The sequence below is a fragment of the Ornithorhynchus anatinus genome, chromosome 10, assembly GCF_004115215.2.
Source record: "Ornithorhynchus anatinus isolate Pmale09 chromosome 10, mOrnAna1.pri.v4, whole genome shotgun sequence".
NCBI classification, from domain to species: domain Eukaryota; kingdom Metazoa; phylum Chordata; class Mammalia; order Monotremata; family Ornithorhynchidae; genus Ornithorhynchus; species Ornithorhynchus anatinus.
Window position 1 is genome coordinate 13,014,081 of NC_041737.1, and position 23,881 is coordinate 13,037,961.

At 41.2% G+C, this 23,881-nt stretch overlaps 1 protein-coding gene across 23 annotated transcripts in view; it reads right to left on the reverse strand.

The window, feature by feature from the left end:
- The window catches only part of DOCK9 (dedicator of cytokinesis 9), a 221,118-nt gene that overhangs the window by 43,454 nt on the left and 153,783 nt on the right, over window positions 1-23,881 (reverse strand). For 14 of the 23 annotated variants that reach the window (XM_007671952.3, XM_016228430.3, XM_007671924.3 and 11 more), the window contains exons 21-37: window positions 23,603-23,724; window positions 21,309-21,395; window positions 20,684-20,773; window positions 18,488-18,603; window positions 18,242-18,311; window positions 17,257-17,382; window positions 16,640-16,711; window positions 14,620-14,766; window positions 13,993-14,076; window positions 12,415-12,526; window positions 8,919-9,097; window positions 7,770-7,883; window positions 7,141-7,261; window positions 6,486-6,619; window positions 4,305-4,419; window positions 2,670-2,736; window positions 1,785-1,832 (exon numbers count right to left, since the gene is read on the reverse strand). In XM_007671952.3, the coding sequence (XP_007670142.2) occupies window positions 1,785-1,832; window positions 2,670-2,736; window positions 4,305-4,419; window positions 6,486-6,619; window positions 7,141-7,261; window positions 7,770-7,883; window positions 8,919-9,097; window positions 12,415-12,526; window positions 13,993-14,076; window positions 14,620-14,766; window positions 16,640-16,711; window positions 17,257-17,382; window positions 18,242-18,311; window positions 18,488-18,603; window positions 20,684-20,773; window positions 21,309-21,395; window positions 23,603-23,724 (1,804 nt within the window). Of the gene's footprint in view, window positions 1-1,784; window positions 1,833-2,669; window positions 2,737-4,304; window positions 4,420-6,485; window positions 6,620-7,140; window positions 7,262-7,769; window positions 7,884-8,918; window positions 9,098-12,008; window positions 12,051-12,414; window positions 12,527-13,992; window positions 14,077-14,619; window positions 14,767-16,639; window positions 16,712-17,256; window positions 17,383-18,241; window positions 18,312-18,487; window positions 18,604-20,683; window positions 20,774-21,308; window positions 21,396-23,602; window positions 23,725-23,881 lie in introns of all 23 variants that reach the window. The other 9 variants (XM_029072756.2, XM_029072757.2, XM_016228415.3 and 6 more) reach the window with 2 other exon arrangements.

Here is a 23,881-nt window from a genome sequence, read left to right on the forward strand (position 1 = left end):
TAGCACCTTCCCATTCCACAGAATCCCCCACCCACTTCTATACTCCCATTTTCATTACTGGCAAAACCAAGGACATTTGTATGCAACTGCAGAGCTACCCAGTGTTTATAAAGTCCTCAAAAAGTTTGTGTGATTTTAAATTTTCGAGTGACAGAATGAAAGAGTTAACTCCTTTATAAATTCTGAAAAATTCTGATTCCCTAGCCTTCTCTCTGATTTTGCAGCAATAAATACTAGATTGGAGGATCACGAACATATTATGAAGAGGTTGCTGCCTGATGTAGATGACAACTTTTACTTGAGATTGGACTATGACCAAATTACATACACTGTTCTCTTTGTTATAGCTTCAAGAGAAAATTGCAAGGGGCATGAAACTAAGTGAGTAAGGTGTCAAGGACTTTATAAACACTCTTCATGCATACCTAAATTCTGTTCTTCAGAAATATCAATTAAAGAACCCTACTGTGTTTTAAATAAAATAGTTCAGGTTAGAGGGGCTTCAATTTTCCAGATAAAACCAACACACTATTTGGAAATAAATGGTTATTATCAGAGAAAGGGGTAACAAGTACATATCACCATGCAATTTGTTTCCTTCTTCTCAACATATACACCTTTGCTAACACAGAACAGGACCCTAGCTGCTTCCTAAATCACCTCGAGAGAGAGGCACGGAAGCACAAACAAATGAAATTCACCCTGAAATAGGAAATTCAATTAAAAAACTTTTCCCACTCTTTTAAACTATAATGCATATATTCACACTTCGAAGAACACAGGAGAAAAAAATCTTTCTTGGTGAAAATACAATTTAAAGTCTTTTCTTACAGCCTAGATTCATATTCGTTGACTCATGAACACAAGAAAGTGACTCAGCAGAGAGGAGAAATGCCATGGTGACACAATAATTGCCCATAACTAAAGACAGCCTCAAAACACGCAAGTGAATTCTGAACCCCACAACAGCACACGGAACCTTAAGGGGCAACGGAAGAGTCTCTGAAGTAGGAGTGCCTGGAGATGGTTTCTCAAGGCCGAGCTTTGCCTCAGAATATGTAAATGTGAACCAAGTAGGCCAGTAAGTCTGATTCAGGGGCAGAGAGGAAGAACAGGTAGCTCTGAGAGGAGAAATAGGCAAGAGATTTAGAAGAGTCAGCAGGAAGTTGTCTGGGGCAGGGAAAGTACTTGAGTGGATTGTTTCAGTCTTACAAAAAAATCAGCCTAAATTTTCCTTTAAAGGAAGCCACAATGCGGTCAAAATAGTTGGCGAGGATAGGTGAAACATGATTTTATCATGGGGCTTGGCTAGAGAGGGAAAGCAGACTGAGAACGAGTGGAAGGAGGGTAGAGGGAGTAAAGGGAGGAGAGAAATGGTGGGTGGGAAGGGGATGAAACAGCAGTGGAACGAGTGAGGGGTGTGGACAGCATAGAAAAGAGGGCAAGAGAAAGGGAGCCAAAAAAAGGCGGAGAAAACACATGGAAAAAGCTAGGGATGAAGCTCAGCACAATCTTAATCATGTGGCATTTAGCCATCAAGAAGCAACTTGCCAAGAGAGAGGCTCAGAGTCAGAAGGCAAAGGGCTGGAGCTGGCTGATGCTGAAGAGCATCTCATTTTAGTGGCTGATTTTCTTTTCTTTTGGTCTTTCCATTAGGAGTTAGTGCTGTTTGAAAATATCCCAGGACCCAGGCTCCCTTAACGAATCCAAAAGTGGGGAGAATGTCCAGAATGAGATTCAATACTGACATCAACAAATAAAAAGATATAAACATTACACAGTACCTGGCTATATATCTCTTCCCCATGTACTGGAACTGATGCAAGCACACTCTGCAGATAATACATGGAGAAGTTATTAGGGAAGGTTTGGGAGATCATTATTTCCTAGCTTCTCTCCTCTAGGCAGGTGAAACTTCAATTTAGAAATTTCCTCTCTGAAGAAAACCTACCAACCTCTTCCCCATCTGAAACATTCTAAAGGATACTTCCAAATCCAGACCTTCTCAGTTTCTTTTACCAACAATGAATCTCAGCAACATCTCATTGCACTTTGATATAAAGCAATTTACAAATTTTACTATTGAGCACTTCGTCCTTTTATTTGTAAATTAATTTTTGTCAGTCCTCCCTGTTAGATTATAAACCCCCTGTGTGCATGAATTGTATCTTCTGCCTCTTTTGGACTCTCCCACGTACTGTGTTGTTCTGTAAATACTACGCACTCAATAAATATTATGGATTGATTGCTGTTATACATAATTACAATAGTGAATAATGAACCACCTGTGCTTTTCTAGGGTCATTTACAGTAATTTTGATACCTCTGAATTTGTCGCTCCTTTATTCTATGAATCTTTTTTTCCCAATGTATCACCTTTTTTCTTCTTCTTCTTCCTACCTGCCCCTCTGCCCTAAGCCCCTCTTCTCAACTTCTCTCTCTCTCTTTTTCCTCTTCACTCCCCAGGGCCTGGTCTTGCTAAATACCACGTTCCTCTCCTTTTGAGAGCCCTGCAAGATACGTGAAAGCTTTTTCTCTGGCTAGAATGAAAGCACCTAGGTGCAGTCAGTTTCCCCTCGTATTATTTTGAGAATTTGACTGCTTCCCCCGTCCCCATGCTGGTATGATGAATGTAAGTTTCAGTATTTGACAAACAAGAAACAACTCACTCTGATATCGTGAAAAAATCCATAAGTTCAGATGTTGATGATTTGTGCCAGTAGGTAAACAAAGCATCTAGAAAATAAAACATTTTTTGGTCAATTCAGGGATACTGACATATTATCAATAAGGTACTCAAGGAAACAATTAACAGTCCTTATTAAGAAACATGCTTCAACCAACACATTTAATAATGTTGGTATTTGTTAAGCGCTTACTATGTGCAGAGCACTGTTCTAAGCGCTGGGGTAGATACAGGGGAATGAGGTTGTCCCATGTGAGGCTCACAGTCTTCATCCCCATTTTACAGATGAGGGAACTGAGGCACAGAGAAGTGAAGTGACCAGCACTTTTAAACAAAAATGTTTATTTTACGGTATTTAAACGGTAGCCTCAACTAAAATCAAAAGTCTACATAACTCCTTCATGAACTATTTAGTTACAAGATAGATTACCATGCTACAAAAATAGCATTTGCCCTATTTAAAAAGAACAGGTCCCTGATGAAAAATTTATTTGTTCCCCAAGTAATGGTGGGGGAGGGAGGGAGAGGAGTGATCATTCATATTTTTGGTATCTTTTGCGAGATCTACTTTTCACGGTAGATACGTAGAATAAAAATGTTAGCTTTTCTTTTGTTTCCCTCTGCACAACCCCTTCCTGGTTCGCCTTCTTACCCCATCCCTCCTCCCTCCAATACCCATGGTCATAAACCAATCCTACGGATTCTTAGATTGTATAGGTGAATGAAGGATCTCACTGCGCTGTGTGGGAGGAGACCCACATTCCTGATTTCACTTAATCACGCACAAGTACTATCCCCTCCTTCAAAGCCTTATTGAAGGCTCATCTCCTCCAAGATGCCTTCTCTAAGCCCCTCATCTCCTCTTTGAAGACTCCCTGCACTTGGATTAGCTCCTATTGTACTTAGAGAAGCAGCGTGGCTTAGTGGAAAGAGCATGGGCTTGGGAGTCAGAGGTCATGGATTCTAATCCCGATTCCACAACTTGTCAGCCGTGTGACTTTGGGCAAGTCACTTAACTTCTCTGTGCCTCAGTTACCTCATCTGTAGAATGGGGATCAAGACTGTGAGCCCCACGTGGGACAACTGATCACCTTGTATCTACCCTTGTGCTTAGAACGGTGCTTGGCACGTAATATGCGCTTAACAAATACAAATACCATCATCATCAACTCCCTTTTTTCACCCTTCCCTCAGCCCCATACATTTATGTACATATCTGTAATTTATTTATTTGTATTACTCTCTACATCTCTAGACTGTAAGCTTGTTCTGGGCAGGAAACATTTCTACCAACTTTGTTATATTGTTATATTGTACTCTCCCAAGCACTTAGTACAGTGCTCTGCACACAGTAAGCATTCAAAAATGCATTTGATTGAATGATTGATTATTTGTTCCCTTTCTGGCTTAGTTGAAAGTAAGTTCCCTGTACTTCTTTATATGTCTGAATTAATATGGCAGAGAACTATTCATTGCCACAAGGCAGGACCCACATTTTCTTCCACAATAGTAAAGTTACATTGATTTCAACCAGGAATTTAGGTTTGTATTTTGGCATTAATCTTTTTCAAAATCTATCAAGTAAATCACAGATCAGCATCAGACAAGTTTTGCTTACCATCAGACATGCTTTTTAAAATGTAAAGGAAGCACATCAGTAGGCTTTTAATCTCTGACTGGTCAAGTTTGTCACATCGTACTACAGCACTCCCCAATGGCCCACTTTGTTGATGCTGAAGAGAAAATAGGCAAGTTATATCGTGGCTTTGGAAATCCTGTCACAATTCTACTTGCTCACACTCTTAGGAAGTAACGGCTGTCATTCAAAATGGAAGATTCTAGAAATGATTTTTCCGAAGCTGTGTTTTCCCAGGCGTACCCCCACCCCCAAATGCTACTCCACATCAGCCTCAGTTTCTCTTTATACATGTCCCTTAAAGGTAACTTGGAAACAGGCACCCGCACTCAAGGTCTCTGAGTATCTAGTTTTAGTAATAGAAACCTAGAACATGGCAAATCTCATGCAGAGAAATAGATACTGTAATTTATGAGTGATAAGCTGAAAGGAAGTCTAAGAAGGCAACACAGAACAAACAACTATTCTGAGAGAAATACTGATGCAGACACGGCAAATAAGAGCTTTGATGTTGCCACTGTACCGGGAGCAAGCATGGTCTACAAGCAAGTGACCAAGTCAGTTGATTTGGTCTGCGGACCCTGAGAAGATTCAGAGATGATTCTTAGCAGAACATCACTGCATCAAGTCTAAACTGATGAAATCAATTTATCATCCATCAGTTTAGCCGAACACTGCAAATATTAAAACTGCAACAATGAGAAAGTTTAGCAATTTTGCCACTGAGCAGCTAAAGGCAGAGCAAACATACTGATAATTTTTAAAAAGACAAATCTCCCCCCCATGCCCTAAGGGGCCCCGATCATATCTTTGTTCATATCATGAATGCTTTCCCAAGTCTGAAATCATTACAAAAGGGAAGTTTTAAAAATATTATTGTTGGAAAGACGAATGGACATCTTTTGCTTGGATGGGTAATTTCCTTCCACATTTATTATGCACACAGAGGACAAGGTGGGGCAAACTGGTGGCAAAACTGTCCAGACAAAAGCATCATTAAACTCATCGTTGTTATTATTAGAGAAACTACAAGAGCCAAATACTTCTTGCAACTGAAGTGAAAGTGCAGTATGCCACATTTTCTCTGGCATAGTCGGAGCGGTCAGAATTGAAAAATCCACGGTGACACGTTTTTTCTTTGCTGATTGGCAGCTTTCTTCCCCCTTTCCATTACAAGGCATAAAATAAGCAGAATGCCTTCGGAGTTCTTCCCTCTGCCACCGGAAGGCGTGTCAGGGTCAAGAGGAAAAGTTAAACACCAAGTCATGACACTCACCTGCCCAAAAGCTTGTACTTCTAAGAAGTTACCCTTCTACAACCCAGTCCTGAATTACATTTGCCGATTGCTAGAGGAGTGAAAAGGTTTGTCAAGTGTCTGAACACTAAGTTCAAAAGCCAGTTGTCTGCCACTAACGGCCCAACTGAGAATTCCACCTTCTCGGCATAGGTGCTCACAGACCTCTTCTGAAGAAAAAAGTGGGAAAGTCTGTTTCCAGGTTCAGGTCAGAATTTTCATCCCTACTTATAAAATGCCTAGTAATTTGGCCTGAGATGTTTCCTTAGACTGAGAATAGTAGGGGACCAAACGTGCCTGCTAATTCTGTTGTATTGTACTCTCCTGAGCTCCTAGTACAGTGCTCTACACTCAGTGAGGACTCAGTAAATACAATTAAGAGTGCTGAAATGGAGGGAAAGCTAGGTTCTTGACCTGGCTCTCAGCCGCCCCTGGTCTAGCTGGTCAAGGATAAACTCCCCTCACTCCTTTGGAGCCTGTGGTAGAAGATGATACCTACCTGCTTGGAATGAGAAAAATAAAAACTGGTTATCTGCTCTTCAGCAGAAGCAGCTGAAAGCATCTATAAGCCATAGAAATTCATTTGGCAATAGTTAGGATGAAGGATTTCCCTCTATCATTAGGTATTTTCCAGGAGAAACAATCTGAGAAGCCACCTCAAATGGTTCCCAGCGCTGTAAAGTCAACAGATCAAAGCACAGTGATTTTCAGGGAAGGGACTTTGCTTTCAGGGAGGACAGCCCCATCCACGTTCAGCCAAGTAGGTTAATAGTCATATTTAATTGGTTCTTTATGGTAATTACATGGGACCTCGAGTTAAGCCTGTCAGATTTGAAGAACCATTTCAAAGTCATCAAAAAAGAAATTACCTTGTCAAGAGAATTGCTTTTCTCATTGTTTCTCTCTGGCAGGCTGGTCCCTGAATCTGTGCTTATAAGCGACCCCCGGGAATCAGCATTTCTCACACAGTTAATATTTGGAGTTGACGTTGTGTACGGGGCTGCTGAGGAAGTATAAAATGAAGAAGACGTCAGAGTAAGAAATCCTTGAGAGTATGCAGCACTGCACCGATCAGGCCAACTTCTAAAGCGTTTCTTGGTATCATTATTTCAACCCGTAAATCGGCTTTACCATTCAATGGTCCTCCTGGCCCAGAATTCTGTCTCTGACAGAGGCAACCAAACATTCTGAGGCCACTGTGAGAGACAAAGTCCGAGCTGGATGGACCACAGATCTGACCCAGAAAGTACGTAAGCAGTTAAATGCCACAGTGATTATTTTTTTCTATGGTATTTAAGCCCTCACTATGTGCCAGGCACTGTCTCAATCTCCACTTTACAGATGAGGGCTTCTCTTCTTCCAAATAATTCAAAAGAAAAAAATCCATTTATGCAGACAAAAAAAGCAATGTACAAACAAACTTCTTCCTGGCACAGAAAACATACAAAACTAGGCTCGACTGGGAATAAAATGTTTGCATTATACGAAACCACAAAAACGAGAGCTAAGATGAAAATGCATCACCGATGCCAGAGATGGCACCGAAGAGATCTTTGTGCAGACTGTTGTCCAAGGTGTTTCCTGATTTCTGCGGCGTTACCAACGGATTTGCAATCGGCAGAGTGAGCGGCTCCTCCTTTGCACTCTGCCAGACAAGAAGAGACAAAGCCGGAACCATGACTGAACGGGGACGATTTCCAGGCTGGACTTCAGGGAGGGTGAAGACAAACACTTTACTAAGCAGGGGATGATTTCTCTTTCTCACAACACGGACCACCGCGTGGCAGGAATGATGTCTGGAGAGGGAAAGCAGACTAGCTACTCTATTAGGGCCTTACTGTACATTCCCAGGGACAGGCTGATCAAACACTTTCTCTCCCAGGATTATTTGGGTTTCCTCCCACCATTCCCTCCATACTCCTCCTCTCCTCATCCAACCATCCCCAGCATTCTTCCATGTTCTCCTCGGAATCTAGAACCATCTGCCATCCGACAGTTTTAGAGGAGACACGGTTTGTTTCCATTTTGAATGCTTCCTTTTTTTTTTTTTTTTAACATTTCTTAACAATCCTGGGAAACAGAGGCACGAATCATAACATTAACACGTAGCATAACATTATTGAAGTACCCAAAGCATGAAAATTCTCACGCACACTGCTGGCATTAACTGGGAAAGGTGAGACGTCCTTCACATTGATTCGCTGAACGTTTTCAATTAGCAGGCCGAACAGAGGTAGATATAAAGTAGCTATCCTGGCTTGGTGGCTCTGAAACAAAGATGCAGAACTTGGGGTTCACAGATCCATGTGATCATTTTCAGGTTAGTAAACAATGCTCACTCTTTTCATATACATATTATGTACCTACAAATAAGAAACCCTACAACAAGCAAAAAGAAAGCAAAGACAATACATAATCTGGAGGAGAGAGAGGGAAATGGAGAGTCCAGAATCCACCAGTGCTCAGGACAGTGACTGGCATACAGTAAGCACTTAACAAATACCATAAAAACTACTTTCTCTTTACCAACCTCCCCACACCCCAAAATGAAGCAAAGCCATTCCACAAATAAAATCTTGATCATCACACTGGCAAAAGTCAGTGGGAGGCAATGTTTCTTGGCAATTCAAGTCCTGGTCACTGTTCGCATTAAGAAGGGCCTTGTCTTCGCATTGGCTAGTCTCTCATTCGCTTTTTCTTTTGCTTAACTGGTATCCCACTGTTCTGTGTCTGACCCACCCTTCTCCTCCCCTCATCATTAGGCCTTGATGAGTGCATGCTCTTTCAACTACATCACCTGGTATTTCACCCAATAAAACAATAATAATAATAATAATGATGGCATTTGTTAATCGCTTACTATCAAAGTACTGTTCTAAGCACTGGAAAGGATACAAGGTGATGAGGCCCAGAGAAATTAAGTGACTTGCCCAAAGTCACACAGCTGACAAGCGGCTGAGCCAGAATTTGAACCCATGACCTCTGACTCCCAAGACTGTGCTCTTTCCCCTGAGCCATGTTGCTTCCTCCCTGCCCCTAATTCCTTGAGACTGGACCCAGGAAACAAGAGACAGGGAGGATGACAGGTGGCCTAATGGAGAGAATGGGAAGCCTAGAGCCTGACAGAAGTGGATGTAATGGCCCATGCAAATGTGGAAGGCGGAGATGCTGGCTGACGTATGGCCATATGGAGTTCAATTTATTCCGCCGGTATGGTTATAAATATCACCGCCTTCAAGACAACGAAAAAAATATGACTATCTGTAAATTTCCCATTTTTCTTGTTTCCACTAAAAACTCACCCTCGAAGAGTATCTGTCATCAAAAGAGTGCTTTATCATCAGATTCTTCAGCACACTGATTGCAATCTGCCGGACCTCTCGAAACTCTTGCAAAGCATTGCCCACCTCCCTCAGGAGCAGCCCCACCAAGAAATGGTTCTTGCAGAAATCATCTGTTAGTGAATAGTCAAGCTGCAGATCTAAAAGAAGAATGCGTTCAAAATAAATATCGTTTTTTAATCAACAAGATCAAACCTATTCCCACCGTGCCTGTCCAAACCTCATTCATGCTCAGATGGCCAAGACAAATGAATAGGCCTGGCTAACCAAGTTTAGCTTCAAACGTGGGAGGTCTGAATAGGCCAAACACTGCTCTAGTAATACATTAATTTTGCTGAATGTTGACTTTTCTTTTAGAAATAAAAATCTTACTGACAATCAGAGCGTGACTGACTTTCTTTTGGATGATGTATTTGGAGCAAAATGCTTTTAGCCTACCATAGCTCTTTAATGAAACCTTTCTGTGCTGAATTAGATTCAACTTTCAAAAAGTGGAATTTGATAATGAAGTGCAGTAGATAATAGAACTGCAGTTTTTTTTTTAAATGAAACTTTTGGCAGCTGTGTGCCGCAAATGTAAAGAAGACAGTATTTGGACATTACAGTCACACAATTCAGACTCGATTCCTAAAATGTACTTCTTTGTAAAGTTCATCTCTAAAACACACAATTCCTGTTTTCAATTGGGTACTGGGATCTTGCCCTTAAACCTTAACTTTTTTATTGCTACCTAGTGCTTTATTGAATTAAAAATCCTCAAAAGGAATCAATTGTAACCTCCCCTAAACTCCTTGAGGGCAGAGATCATGCCTACCAACTCTATCGTAATATACTCACTCATGCACTTAATTCAGTGCTCTATACACCGTAAACACTCAATAAACACCAACCATTATTTGACTGAATACATCCAAAGCGGACGTAAGCACTCCCTTTACTGTTTTTATGCAATCTAAAAACAGGTCAAAAACAAACAGAGGAAGTCGAAGCAAAAACATGCAAAACACACCAAAAATGGAACAAAAACTCAGCAATGTAATAACAGATATTAATCAAAAGTTCATCTTCCAAGAAGGATGAAAGCAATCCTGCTACCTAGGTAACGGCAACTATTCACATCTTTTCTCTAAGATTGAGCCAAGCCCTCGAGGAACAAAGCAGGCAATCACCAACAGCATGAACGTGCACCTGACGTGAGGAAAGTATAACTGCTCACACATTCAAGCTCTCTAGCTGCTCAATCCTAGTCCCATTCAAAGGGGTGGATTTAAGGTGTGAGAAATGTGTTGATCAAGGAAGGAGGAACAGGAAATTCTACTACTTGTCAGAATAGCTTTCTTCCTTCTCTTGTGAAAAATGATAAGAAGATCGGTGGGATTCTCAATCACGCCACTGGGAGAATCGTTCCTTTGAATTAAATTATGTCTGAAGTATATGTGAGAATCAGTACATGTGAGACCCGATTTAGTAGTTTTGTGGCAACTAAGCACCAGAGATGTTCAGTACATCTTCCAGAAAATAAAAAATTGGGACCCTATCTGTGACATTATAAGGAAAGGGTGGAGAGAGAAATGCTAACATGCGGTTGTGTCTAGCTAAGTGATCTAGCAATCTACATATCATTCTGGGGGGTCTGAATTCTAATTCTGGCTTGTCGGGTTTTCCTTTCTGTAACACGAGATACTGATCTTTGTTTCAGTAACAATTAGAAATCTATTTTTTATGGTATTTGATGTGCACTTACTATGTGCCAGGCACTGAACTGAGCACTGGGGTAGATGGAAACTAATCAGTTTGGACACAGTCCTCGTCCCACGTGGGGCTCATGGTCTTTACTCCCATTTTACAGATGAGGTAACTGAGGCCCAGAGAAGTGAAGTGACTTGGCCAAGGTCACAGAGCAGACACGTGCCAGAGGTAGATTAGAACCCAGTCCTTCCGACTCCCAGGCCCGGGCTCTATCCACTAGGTCACGCTGCTTCTCATCTGAATTCCATGTTGATCCTCTTGGAGGCCTAAGGGACAGATACCTTTCTTAGATGTCCGGTGAGTCTGGGGAAGGACCCAGGCTGCTCCTTGCTAGGCTGCAGCCTTGCGGGCTGGGCCAGAAGAATGTTAGGCAGAGTTCCCTCCCACCCAGAGAGGCAGGGAGGAGAGAGGAGGCTGGGTTCTCTTTCATACACTACTCAGAGCTTGAGGGACAAAGACCTTTAGTGTATGATTAGTCAATATTTAATCGAAAGTTGAACTAATAAGGCCCCACCATCCAAGGCAAAAGACGCACCTATCAACCTTGATCCTTTCAAACCTAAGGAAAGCGCTTGCTATTATCTCAGCAAAAACCTTTAAACGATACATCTACAGAAGCCAAATGACAGTGACTCTCGTGCTGCAGGGCATGGCACATGCACTAACTGGATGCACGGGGTGACAGAAAACCTGAGATTTTCTTTTGTCTTTAGTAGGATGCTTTTGAGGCCCTTTCGCCAGACAGAGAGGGCTTCAGAAAGGCTCTTTGGTACAAAACACTAGCCTGCCTCAAATTAAAAAACGGATAAGGGGCGGGGAGAAGGGCAGCAAATGTTTAAATAATTTGGAAATGGAGCTAGTAGATACCAGTATCTTGCATTCTTTTCAAAGAAGGAAAATGGAAGAAAAAAGAAGCATTACATTCCGCAACTACAAGAGGGTCAAAGAGCTGGCTATTATCTCAGCAAAAATCCTTAAACTTCATCTATAAAAGCCATATGACAGTTACTCTCGTGCTGCAGGGTATGGCACATGCACAAACTGGATGCACGAGGAGACAGAGAAAACTTGAGATTTTCTTTTGTCTTTAATAGGATGCTTTTGAGGCCCTATCGCCATAGGGAGAGGGCTTCAGAAAGGCAATTAGGTACATACACTAGCCTGCCTCAAATTAAAAACTGAATAAGAAGGTCCAGGGAATGTCTTAATGACTTGGAAATGGAGCCAGTAGATACCAGTATCTTGCATTCTATTTAGAGGAAGAAAATGGAAGAAGGAGGAAGCATTACATCCCACACCTACCTACAGGAGTGTCAAACGACTCCACAGTTGATGCAAGTAAAGCTAATTCACAAAAAAGAAACAAAGTGGAACAAACAAAAAAGCTACTGTAAGTACACAGATTTCTTAATGTTTATGTAGGAAAGAAAAGTTACAACGTAAATTAGTTACACTGTCAGAAGTTTATCCATGGGCTAAATTCTGTAATTGAGAGCTAGCTATAACATTTCGGGACTTTTTGAAATAAGCGAACTCTTGGAAGTTTAATAGGAAAAGGAGAAACTGCTTTCCTCACACACCCATCTGGAAATTTTCATGTTCAACATAGCCTGACAGTGATGTTTGGACAAATTATTGTTCTTGGCAAAGATAAATGGACATTTCTTTAAAAAGGATAAAAATAAAATACAGTTAAAAGTAGTTTTACCTTGATACCGCTGAATCCTGCCTTTTCCAAATGGCATCGGTAAATTCAAAGGGATGTAGTGTTCGTGATTGCATACGACATGAAGAAATTCAAACTTGAATTCAAAGAGAGTCTGCAGAAACAATGATTTGTCATGAATAACACCACCCAGCAATTCGCTGCCCTTCCCACACAGGCCTAAATATGGGATACTTACTAGAAACAGTGCCTTTGTGTCTGGTTCATTTGCTGAGCTACCTAGACCCGAGAATTGTGGGACACGAAAACATTCATTCATTCATTCAATAGTATTTATTGAGCGCTTACTATGTGCAGAGCACTGTACTAAGCGCTTGGGATGAACAAGTCGGCAACAGATAGAGACAGTCCCTGCCGTTTGACGGGCTTACAGTCTAATCGGGGGAGACGGACAGACAAGAACAATGGCAATAAATAGAGTCAAGGGGAAGAACATCTTGTAAAAACAATGGCAACTAAATAGAAACCATCCGAAACCACCCCCAAGAGCTGCCTTGCAACGCAGTTCGGATCAAGGTTTTTGAGGCTGTGAATATGGATAGCATGGGCAGCCCTGAGGGCTGAGGTCTCCACCCGCCTCCAAGTTCAGCAGCAGTTCATCTGTAGCAGGAGAGGTGCCACAGCAACAAAGCTGGAAACCCTGGACTTTCCCGAACATGCCTCCTTTCTTGAGAGTTGAGAGGGAGGTGCGGAGGAGCTAGAGAACTGAGCTGCCATGGCTCAGATTAGACTATAAACTCTTATAGAGCAGGGGCCTCTGGGACTTGAAAACCCACTAGGACCATCTGATCCCAGGCCAAGCCCAGTATGTCCCAACACAAGTTAAGCATTAAAGTTGGACAGCTTTCCAGACAGCGTGATGAGTTTCGTAGGGTGTCACAAGTGTCCCAAGAGGACACGCACATAGTCTATTTCTTTCTGGGCTGGTACTCTTTGGACTCAAACACTCAGAGAGTCTTGATGCTCTCACAATCACAAAACTGAACATTAACAGAGGAGCCATGTGTGGTACAAAATTTTGCTGTGAATTATGAAAGAACTGTGGGAATTTGGGTATGGGGGATGTTGAGTAAAAGCTGGGCGTACATGATTCAGACCACCCCCATACTTCTGGGCTCTAGGATCCACGGCAAGCCTACATGATGACCAGTCCAAGCTCTCGCCACCTACCCAAAACTGGAAGTCAATCAAATCATCCCCCCAGAAGCACAGTAGCCCCTGTTCAACATGCAGAACTTTGGGGACCTCATGGCAGTATTTTAGGACCGTTTGACCTGCAGCCATGAAAGACCCCAAGATTCTTACCGCCAAGTAGCACTTTTTTGGTCCTTGTATTTTAACTTGTTTTGAATTGCAGTTTGTAATATACCCTTATTGTTCTAGTGCTTGTCCGTCTCACTTCAATTAAGAGCCTTTGTGAACCGGGACCCAGGTCTAAATTGATTTTCTTGAGTATCTCAGCAGTTTAGTGCCACGTTTGCACATTATAAGCACTTAATAAATGTTAGTGAGAGTAGGATTGATAAAACTAATTGAAGGAAGTCAAGAAATGCACACTACCTTTGGATCTCCAGGGGCAAAGCAGCTAATGTAGTTGTTGATCTGCTTGAAAACAAAGCCCCTGTCCATGAAGGTGAAACATCTCTGTGGTGAGAAAGAAAAATAATCCAAAAACAATTCTATGAGGGGCAAGTAACTGGGAAAAACAGTTAAGCAATTCTTTTTCAATCAGTAATTGGTAACACACATTTGCTACAAATAAAATTAGGGAAGGTTAAAACAGTGACAATTTATAGAACAGTGATGTACCATAAAAATAATTTAACACCGTGATGCATGCATTCTAATATATTATTTCTTATTTTGCACTGTGGAAGAGGGGAAACAGATGCTGCTTCATTACTGATTGGAAGGGAATTGTGAGAATATATAAATCTTCAAGGTTCTCCCTTAAAGTACAACCTAGTAAGCAGTAGAGGCCTTCTTTGTGCATATAGCTGAGAATAAAAAACCCATACCTGGGTGATTTAGAAATCATCTAGTTTGCACCAAAGCTCACTCATAATAAGACTTATATTTTCAGTCAGAGTGAAAACCAGAAAAGAAACTTGTGACAATTGCAACTGAGCCCAATGAATAGCAAGAATCCATTCAAGCTGACTGTCATTATTCAGTAGCTGACTGCACCTTAATAAAGACGGCAAGACTGTGATTTGCATTTTTTGAAGCTTCTGGGTTTTCTCTATATTTCTGCGTGATGTGTGGCATCAGCATGTTCACAACAGTTTCAACTGCATGATGATAGGAAGCTGGAAATCTCTGGTTTCTCAATAACTAGAAGAGACATTCAAAACAAAATTCATCACTTTAAAGTTGAATCAGAAAAATAATCAGTGTGTACTCAAGAAATGCTTTTAAAAGCATAACTATTCTAATAACATTCTTAGATGACACTGAAGTACTGAGATAAAAATCACATTTCTATAAGAAGTTCATTTTCTCTCAAATAGTAGAGGAAAAAAATTGCTGCATTTACATCCATGAGAGACTCCAGTAAAGGGCCTCATTCCATTTTCAAGCAATGAAAAAATGTCAACCACGGCCAATGGGGTATGTGATAGCTTTCATTGCTTTGAAACTTTACATCAAAGATAGAAAATTGGTTCAACAAATTTAAGAGACTATACTGCCATTTCATTTTAATGTGATGAAATATCACCAGAAATGTATTCACAACATTATTTTCATGAAATTTACTATACAAATCCACTGCCCAAGTACTAGAACTACGAATTATCTAAGCTGTTATAGCCTAAACTAAACTCTCAAGTTTCTAACTTTTGCTCCTTTTAAATATTGAGCAGGAGTTTAAGATATATACTAGATTCATGAACATACATCTATTTAATTGTTTTACCGCAGATGTTAGTAAGCCTACACTAAAGGTATTATATATAGCACACATTAACCGTTGTTTGCAGACACAAAAGGCTATTTAGGAGTAACATGAAAAAGCCTCTAAATTCTTATTTTCACTTTTGACTTTGCACCAGGTGAGAAGGATAATAATGTCCCCACACATAAATTCATTAAAAAAGTATTTTCCTTTGTTGTCACTGAAGTATGCACAAGCACACCCTTCCTTCCTCCCCTGCAACTGAGACAAATATTGAAGCTCTTTCCTGATTTCCAGATAAATAAAAATGTCCATCCCAACTGGCCAGATGCCTTCTTTCCATTAGGGCAAAGACTGTGAGCTCATCCTCTAGCCTGTAAGCTCATTATGGACTGGGAACATGTCTGTTAATTCTGTTGCACGGTACTCTCCCAAGCGATTAGTACAGTGCTCTGCACATAGTAAGCACTCAATAAATACCTTTGATGGATTGATTGTTCAGGCCAGCCAAACCTCAGTCAGGGCTGAACCTGTCAATCAGCAGGCAGGAGGACACGTGATGCCAATTAGGACACAGACGCACAAACCTTCAAGCAGGAATTTATTGTATGGGAGACAATTTTTGGACAAAAATAATCTTCAATTTAACGAAGGAATTCAATTATTTTTTGAATAACACTGAAAGACAAGAATTAGTCTACACTACATTGTGTTCAATGCCTTTCCTGACTAAGCCCCACTTTTCCTCAGCTCCCTCTCCCTTCCTCGTCACCCTGACTCACTCCCTTTGCTCTTCCCCTCTCCCTGCCCCACAGCACTTATATCTATAATTCTATTAACTTATATTGATGCCTATTTACTTATATTGATGTCTGTCTCCCTCCCTAGACTGTCAGCCTGTTGTGGGCAGGGATTGTCTCTCTTTATTGCTGCACTGTACTTTCCAAGGGCATTATACAGTGCTCTGCACACAGTAAGCGCTCAATAAATATGAATTAATGAATGAATGAATAAATAACATGGACTGTGACCAGACTAATTAGCTTGTATCCTCCCCAAAGCTTAGCACAGTGCCTGTCACACAGTAAGTGCTTAAGAAATACCAGTAAAAAATTGCATTTAGATAATTTGGCTATACAACTCATATTTTAAAGTGTTTTTAAGATGGACACATGACTACCTCTTCTGCTATTCCACCAAATTTAAAGATATTATGACGAGTTGAGGAAAAGATATTTTCTTTGCTCATGATACACAGAGTGAGACACACCTCCCAACTTCAGATAGGAATTTGGCACGAGGGCTACGTACCTTTACTTTGGAATTTTCTATCATGTGCTGAGCCATGGATTTTATCAAAACTTCAAAGAAAAACCATGAATACTGAAAAGAAAAAAGTACAGTGCTTTGTAAATCTGCCAAGAATACTTGCTATCATCTCTAAATCTCCTTATTCTGAATACAACTGTGCAGTCACCCTCAGCAAGAATTTTTTCTCAGCATGCTGACATATAAGTTGTCTGAAGTAAGGCTGTTAGCTGAAGATAAAGTTCTGGAAGAAACATCTTTTTTAGATATAAGTCTGCATGAGGCGCCTCTCTGTTTAGTGCCAAGCTACTGTAGGTGGGGATTTTGCTACAGAGATAAAAGCTTGTTTTTGGAACTAAAATCCCTAGGTTCTGCCTCTAAGTTGAGCCATGGCATCAACACATCTGGGGTTGGGAGTGAGGAATTTCTCCCTCAACCCCCTCACTCCCTCAGACCACCTCAGGGTAGAATGTGGAGCTTCACAGGCTAGTGGTGGTGGGACAGAGAAGAAGCAGAGCATGGGCAGATCCCCGAATGTGGCGGCCAGTTGGGCAGGCCTTAAGGTCAATTAAGTGGCATGTCCAAGGGCACAGCCCCATGGCACATGATAGGCTTCATACCTTAAGTAGTTTGTTGCTTGTAAGAAAATCAGCAGAAGGTTTCAGAATCGTCGTCATGGATTTGGTCAGTTCTTCGTGCACTGTCTTATACTCGGAGGCAACATATGGTTCAGCTTTATAAGCATACTAGGGGAAGATGGGAAAGAGGGAGAAAAAAGGATGTTTTAATATTCCAAATACACATGCTTGAGGTTCAGTATATAATCACATTGTTTTCTCAAATAGGACTTGACACGGCTTGTATAGGGATCAATGGAATTGCCTGTGGGGGGGGAGGGGTGCGCATGTGTGTGTGTGTTTTTAGGTGTGAGAGAGCGAAAGAGAGAACTAGAAAGAGATGGAGCATGAGAGAAAAAGAAGCCGTGGTACATGTTGAGTACAATGTATTGTAAGGTAAGAAGCATCATGACCTTCAGAATAAAGCATGGGCCTGGGAGTCAGAAGGACCTGGATTCTAATCCTGGCTCTGCCACATGTCTGCTGGGTGACCTTGGGCAAGTCACCTAACTTCTCTGTGCCTCAGTTACCTCATCTGTAAAATGGGGATTAAGAATGTGAGTCCTGTGTGGGACAGGGACTGTGTCCAACCTGATTACCTTGTATCTACTCCACAGCTTAGAACAGTGCCTGGCACATAGCAAGCACTTAACAAATACCATAAAAGAAGAAAGAAAAAGGAAATTATGGTGGTGTCTCAGACTGAAGCACAGCAAAGAGATAATGGTTTTTACCGTAGGGGAGATGGCTGGGAGGTGGTGGTGAGGAAAATGTGAATATTGTTAGGAAAAACCTCTCCATAGCTGTAGGGAATTAAGGGAGGGAAAGTTTAGATTTAACAGACGGGAAGAACATCAAAAACATTTTGTTAAATGTCAGAAGGATTCTTAGCTAAAGGGAAAAAAATGGGAACACCAATTTTGAATGGATCAGTGAAACCAAGAGAAGCAGAAACATCTAGAAAAACAACGATACTTTAATTATGTACCTTTACATATGACCTCAAGTGGCTATCCAATCCTTCTTCATGGCACTGGGCCACGACATGGATAATAACCCTAGTAATACAAACATGTCATTGGTATTTTGTAATAGCTCTTAAAGGGGCAAAAGTGTCATAGGCACTCTACAAAACACAGAGTTTTAGCAAATTAAAAAATGACCACTAAAACCTCCCAGAAAAGCAGAGTACATTCCCAAACCTGCCCCTTTACGAGCAGTCTCTATTTCCTACCTTGTCACATTGACTGCCACTTCTTCCTGGGTAGTCCTGGTGAGAACTCGAAACAACTGATTCAGTATAGTAGGCAAGAAAGCTATCATCACATGGCCCTCCATTGCATGAAGACTCTATAGACAGGGAGAAGTTTAAGATCTCTTATTTTTTGATTAAACACTTAATCCAACGCAACTTTTTTCCTGTTAGCAATGACAAATAATTCTGGGAGAGTTGTTTTCTTCCCGGGCACCTGAAAGACTACACTTGAAATGGATTCAGGTGGAATAACAGATGGGAAACTGAATGTGCTGGATGAATTTGAGTCTATCCAAAAGATATCCAATGAAAAGAGACTGGAGAAGACGACAATTTATTCTAATGTTTGTCTTCCCCTGAAGACTATAAGCTCCTTGGGGACAGGGATTACATCTACCAATTCTACACCACTGTACTTTCTCCAAGCATATAGTAGGGCACTCTGCACACAGTAAGTGCTCAATAAATGCCAATGATTGACTGCCAAACAAGCACTAAAATTACAACAGGTCATAAAACATTGAGAAAGTTCAGCAGAGGAAATTCAGAAATTTCCAGAGGACTGATTAAATGAGCTCTGTTCCTCCCATACAATATTCTAGGTCTTGAAAATTCTATGTAAAGACCTAAGCAGTGAAGTAATTATTTACTGGGGCCAAGGTAGTCTCAGTATGGTATCTACAACCTGGGTGGATGCTTTATCAAATGTTCCATTGACAAATATGGAAGTGATACTACGTAATAGGGCAGATGACATTTGTTCTTCCTTCCCAAATCAAGGAGCTTTAGAGAGTACAATACAAAAGAGTGGGTACACCTGCTCTCTGCCCATGAGGAGCTTACAGCTTAATTAATTTATTTATATTAATGCCTATCTCCCTCTCTAGACTGTAAGCTCATTATGGGCAGGGAATGTGTCTGTTTACTGTTATATTGTACTCTCCCAAGTGCTTAGTACAGTGGTCTGCACACAGTAAGCTCCATAAATATGACTGACTGACTTACAGATTAGAGAAAATTTTACAGATTCTCTTTGACTTTTGTCCATGTACATATATCATGTTCAGGTGAGTGTACCCCTAATTTCCATCTGGGTCGAAGTCTAGGGTAGAGAAAGGGAAATAGATCCTTTTCTGCCTCTGGTCTCACTGCCCCCTAAGGCTACTGAGGAGCAAGGAGTTCCCGACCACCAAAATCCCCAAATATTTTGAGGTGACCCTATCCTAAGGTCTGTCTGGTTAAATGGGGTATGCCTTCCAGAGCAGCACCAGGCCCTACCAGCTGCAAAGGGAAGAGCAGCAACTGTCAGGAGAAAGTAAGTGCCAATTCATATTTTCTTCTTGTTTCAGTCAGAGTGGGTACTGAGGGAGGAAGAAGCAAAACAAAGAGGAACACTTAACCTAAATGTCACCATCTGCCCTGCTACTGGCAGCAGTGGGCTTGAAAGTAGTAGGAGGAAAGGCCAGGCCAACTGATGCCTGCTTTAACCCTCGGGGTTTAGGCTAGTGCCAGCCCGACTTGGCCACAAAATCATGGGGTCTGTGCAACCGTAGGCCAGGCGCTTTTGCCATAGTAGTTGGGGGACTGGAAACAGGGAAGAGTCAATCACTCGATAAATCAATGGTATTTACTGAGTGCCTACTACATGCAGAACACTGTACTAAGTGCTTGGGAGAGTACACTATAACAAGAGTTAGCACACACTTTCCCTGTCCACAAGGAGCTTTCAGTCCGTATCCAGACAGACCTGCACAAGTGGCCTGAAGAACATTCCTTAATTGTGCCATCATATTCTAGCCTAAACTTGTTTTGAAAACACATTCTGGCAGAACTAACTGTATATGGACCATGGGGAAACCCCAAAAGATGCACACACACCAGTCCCCCTGGACAGAGGATGAGAAATGTGAATAATAAGGGTTGAATGGAGGCAGAATTTTAGATTCTTTCAAATTCACCACAAACGTCTGTTTACCCTCCCTTCCTCTGACCAATATCTGTAGCACACACGCATTTACAAGCACATAAACACACACACACACACACAGTCACAACTATGTATTCCTCACCCTACTCATTTCTAGCTTCTCACAGTATTTCCTGTCCCCAACCAAAGAAGGAACCCATCAAATCCCAATAATTATTCATTTTTCCAAGAAGCACAGTAGTAAGTACCTTAAGATACTTCACGAGATCATTTCCTAAGGCCTGAGCACCAGATGCTGTTTTCTGACAGTACTGGAAAAAATTATGCAAATGCTGATCCTTTAAAAAAAAAAAGAAACACATACAATGGAAACCTAAAGATTAATGCCAGTGAGCACAACAAAATCTGCTACCCTGAGGAAAGGAAAGTTAGTGAACCAAAGGGTCTTTAATTAGGGCACTCTATAGCCTATCACTTTTTGATTTCAATTACCAACAATGCATGCAATGAAGCAGTTCTCCCTCATCTAAGAAATCTGAATGTTTTTCCATATGAGATCCGCATGTTTCAGCTATACCATGAAACTAACGCTGCAGTATTTTAATACCCAAGACACATTTAGCAACTATAAAAGCTCTTAAAATAATTAAAACCCTTCTGACAACTACTGAACTTGTTCCATTTGTAAGTCTTTGCCTTGTTTATTATCACAAGATGGATAATAACGCATACACTTTCTGTTTACTTCTTCCAAAACAAGTTCCCAATGCAGAGTGCCCAGTAGCCACAAGGTTTGCATAAGTAATGATGAGGGAATCGTCCACAAATACTTAGCCTCACCAGTTCCAGTTCAGTTCCCACTCTGTCACCTACCTGGGTATACACAGTAGAAACTAGATGAGTTGAGATTTTTAACAGCGGCTTGCCGCCATCCACCCATTTAAACTCTGGACCAGAATGCTGAAAAAATATGGATGACATTGAAGCATCAACATGCAGTAGCATCTTAACCTAAGCAAATGAATGTTTTTCTCAGACCAAATTTAAGTACATTTTTTTCTTAAAACAATACTGCTCCATCATTTCCTAGCAGTGTTCATTAGGCATTGCAACCCATATGTTCTCATTTATATGCAAAGGAAATAACACTTGTCTTTCTTCCCACAGAAAAGGTGGCATGACCATAAAATATAAGGCAATTGCACATGAATTCTCTGTAAGAATTGACTTCTTCTATCATCCACAACACTTAAGATGGGGAAGGTAATTTAGCATGCTTCTTTAGAGAAACCGCATGACCCAGTGGAAAGAGTGTGGGCCTGGGAGGCAGAGGCTCTGGGTTCTAATCTCAGTTCTGACATCTGCCTGCTGTGTTAACTTAGGCAAACCAAATTTCTCTTGGCTTCAGTTTTTCATCTATTAAATGGGGACTGACTATCAGTTCTCTCTCTCCTCCTGACTGTGAGCCCCTTGTGGGATAAGCGCTGTGCCTGAACTTTAATTTGTATCTATCTCAGCACTTAGTACAGTACTTGGCATATAGTAGATGCTTAACAAATATCATAATTATTATTATTACCAATGACACATTCTATAATTGGTTGACATTTACTCACTTCAAAACAGCTAAATGTCTCCCTCTCTAAACTGTAAGCTCGCTGAGGGCAAGGAACATATCTAGCAACTCTGTTGTACTGTACTCTCCCAAGCGCTTAGTACAGTGCTCTGCACACAGTAAGTGCTTGATAAATACCATTGTTTAATCGAATGATATGTCCATGGGAAGATTTGAAGGCATTGTAGACATTCTACTGTGTCAAGTGTGAGAGCTGGGTTATAATAGGAGAGCAGTAGGAGAGTAGCGAGTTGAGGTAGGAAGGGGCAAGGTAATTAAGTGCTTTAAAGCCGATGGTAAGGAGTTCTGTTTGATGAGGAGGTGGATGAGCAACCACTGGAGGTTCTTGAGAAGTGGGAAAACATGGACTGAACGCTTTGAAGAAAAATGACCTGGGCAGTAGAGTGAAATATGGACTGGAGAGTAGTGTGACAGGAGGCGGGGAGGTCAGTAGGGGGGCTGATGTGGTAACGAAGGCGGGATCGGATAAGTGCTTGGAAGCAGTTTGGATGGAGCGGAAAGAACAGATTTTAGCAATGTTGTTAAGATGGACCTCACTAACATGCGGTACTCTAAAAAATAACTGATTGAAACAGATTCACAACTGTGAAGGTACGAAGTTTTGGTACCAAAGGAGCAATCCCCCAAAATGCGCTAGCAACCAGAGAGAAAACAGAAAGTCAGCATCTTCCCAGCATTCATGTCCTCGCTAAGGAAGTCAGCCTCAGTGAAAACCAATCAATCAATCAATCAATGGTATTCACTGAGAATTTACTGTGTGCAGAGCACAGCACTAAGCACTTGGGAGAGGACAATACAATTGCTACAGTAGACACGATCGCTGTCCACAGGGGCAGTATACAGAGGATCCTTCCATCTCTTTTTTTTAGGAATTTACTACATTTTAGAAAAAGGAGTTAATTTCTTTTCCCATTAGCTTTCAGTTTTTTGTCTGAGTGTGATCAGTAATTATAGTAAAAATGGTGGCATTTGTTAAGCGCTTACTATATGCAAAGAACTGTTCTAAGCACTGGGGGAATACAAGGTGATCAAGTTGTCCCACGTGGGGCTCACAGTTTTAATCCCCATTTTACAGATGAGGTAACTGAAGCACAGAGAAGTGAAGGGACTTTGCCCAAAGTCACACAGCTGGCAAGTGGTGGAGCCGGGATTAGAACCCACGACCTCTGACTCCCAGGCCTGGGCTCTTTCCACTGAGCCACGCTGCTTCTTCTCAGTAGTGAAAAAGAAATTGGAATGTCAAATAAATCCCCTGAAACTCACTTGCTTTTCAAACTAGAGTTCACGAAGAGCCATACATTTCTAAAGACAGTGGCCAAGACACATACTTCCTTATATTAAATATTCAAAATGTGGATAAATTCTGAATATATGCTGGCCTAAATCTCCCCGCCATTGTTTTTATTAAAAAACAAATAAAACCCTTACCTTGAAAATGACCAGTTAAAACCAAAATCAACATGTCCCCCAAACTGCACTATTAAATATGTTTTCTGGGGATTTGGGAAGGTACAATATTGAGTTTCCGCACCTTTCCAGTTCCAAGCTCATGGTAGCTAAGGTAACCAGGTGGAAGATTAGCTGTTACAGGAATGTGCTGCTCGTTGGTTACAACTCTTCCATCTTTCAGGAGTGGAAGCCAAGCATATCCAACTAGAAGAAATGAAATACGTATACTGTTAAAAACATTTAATGAAAATGCTTTTATTTAAAAAAAATGTCGAGGAAATCCCAGGCCCATGAAATATCTTCGGCATGGGAAAGGAAGAAAGTTACTGTTCACCAACCTTTGGTTAAGAACCATGAATAT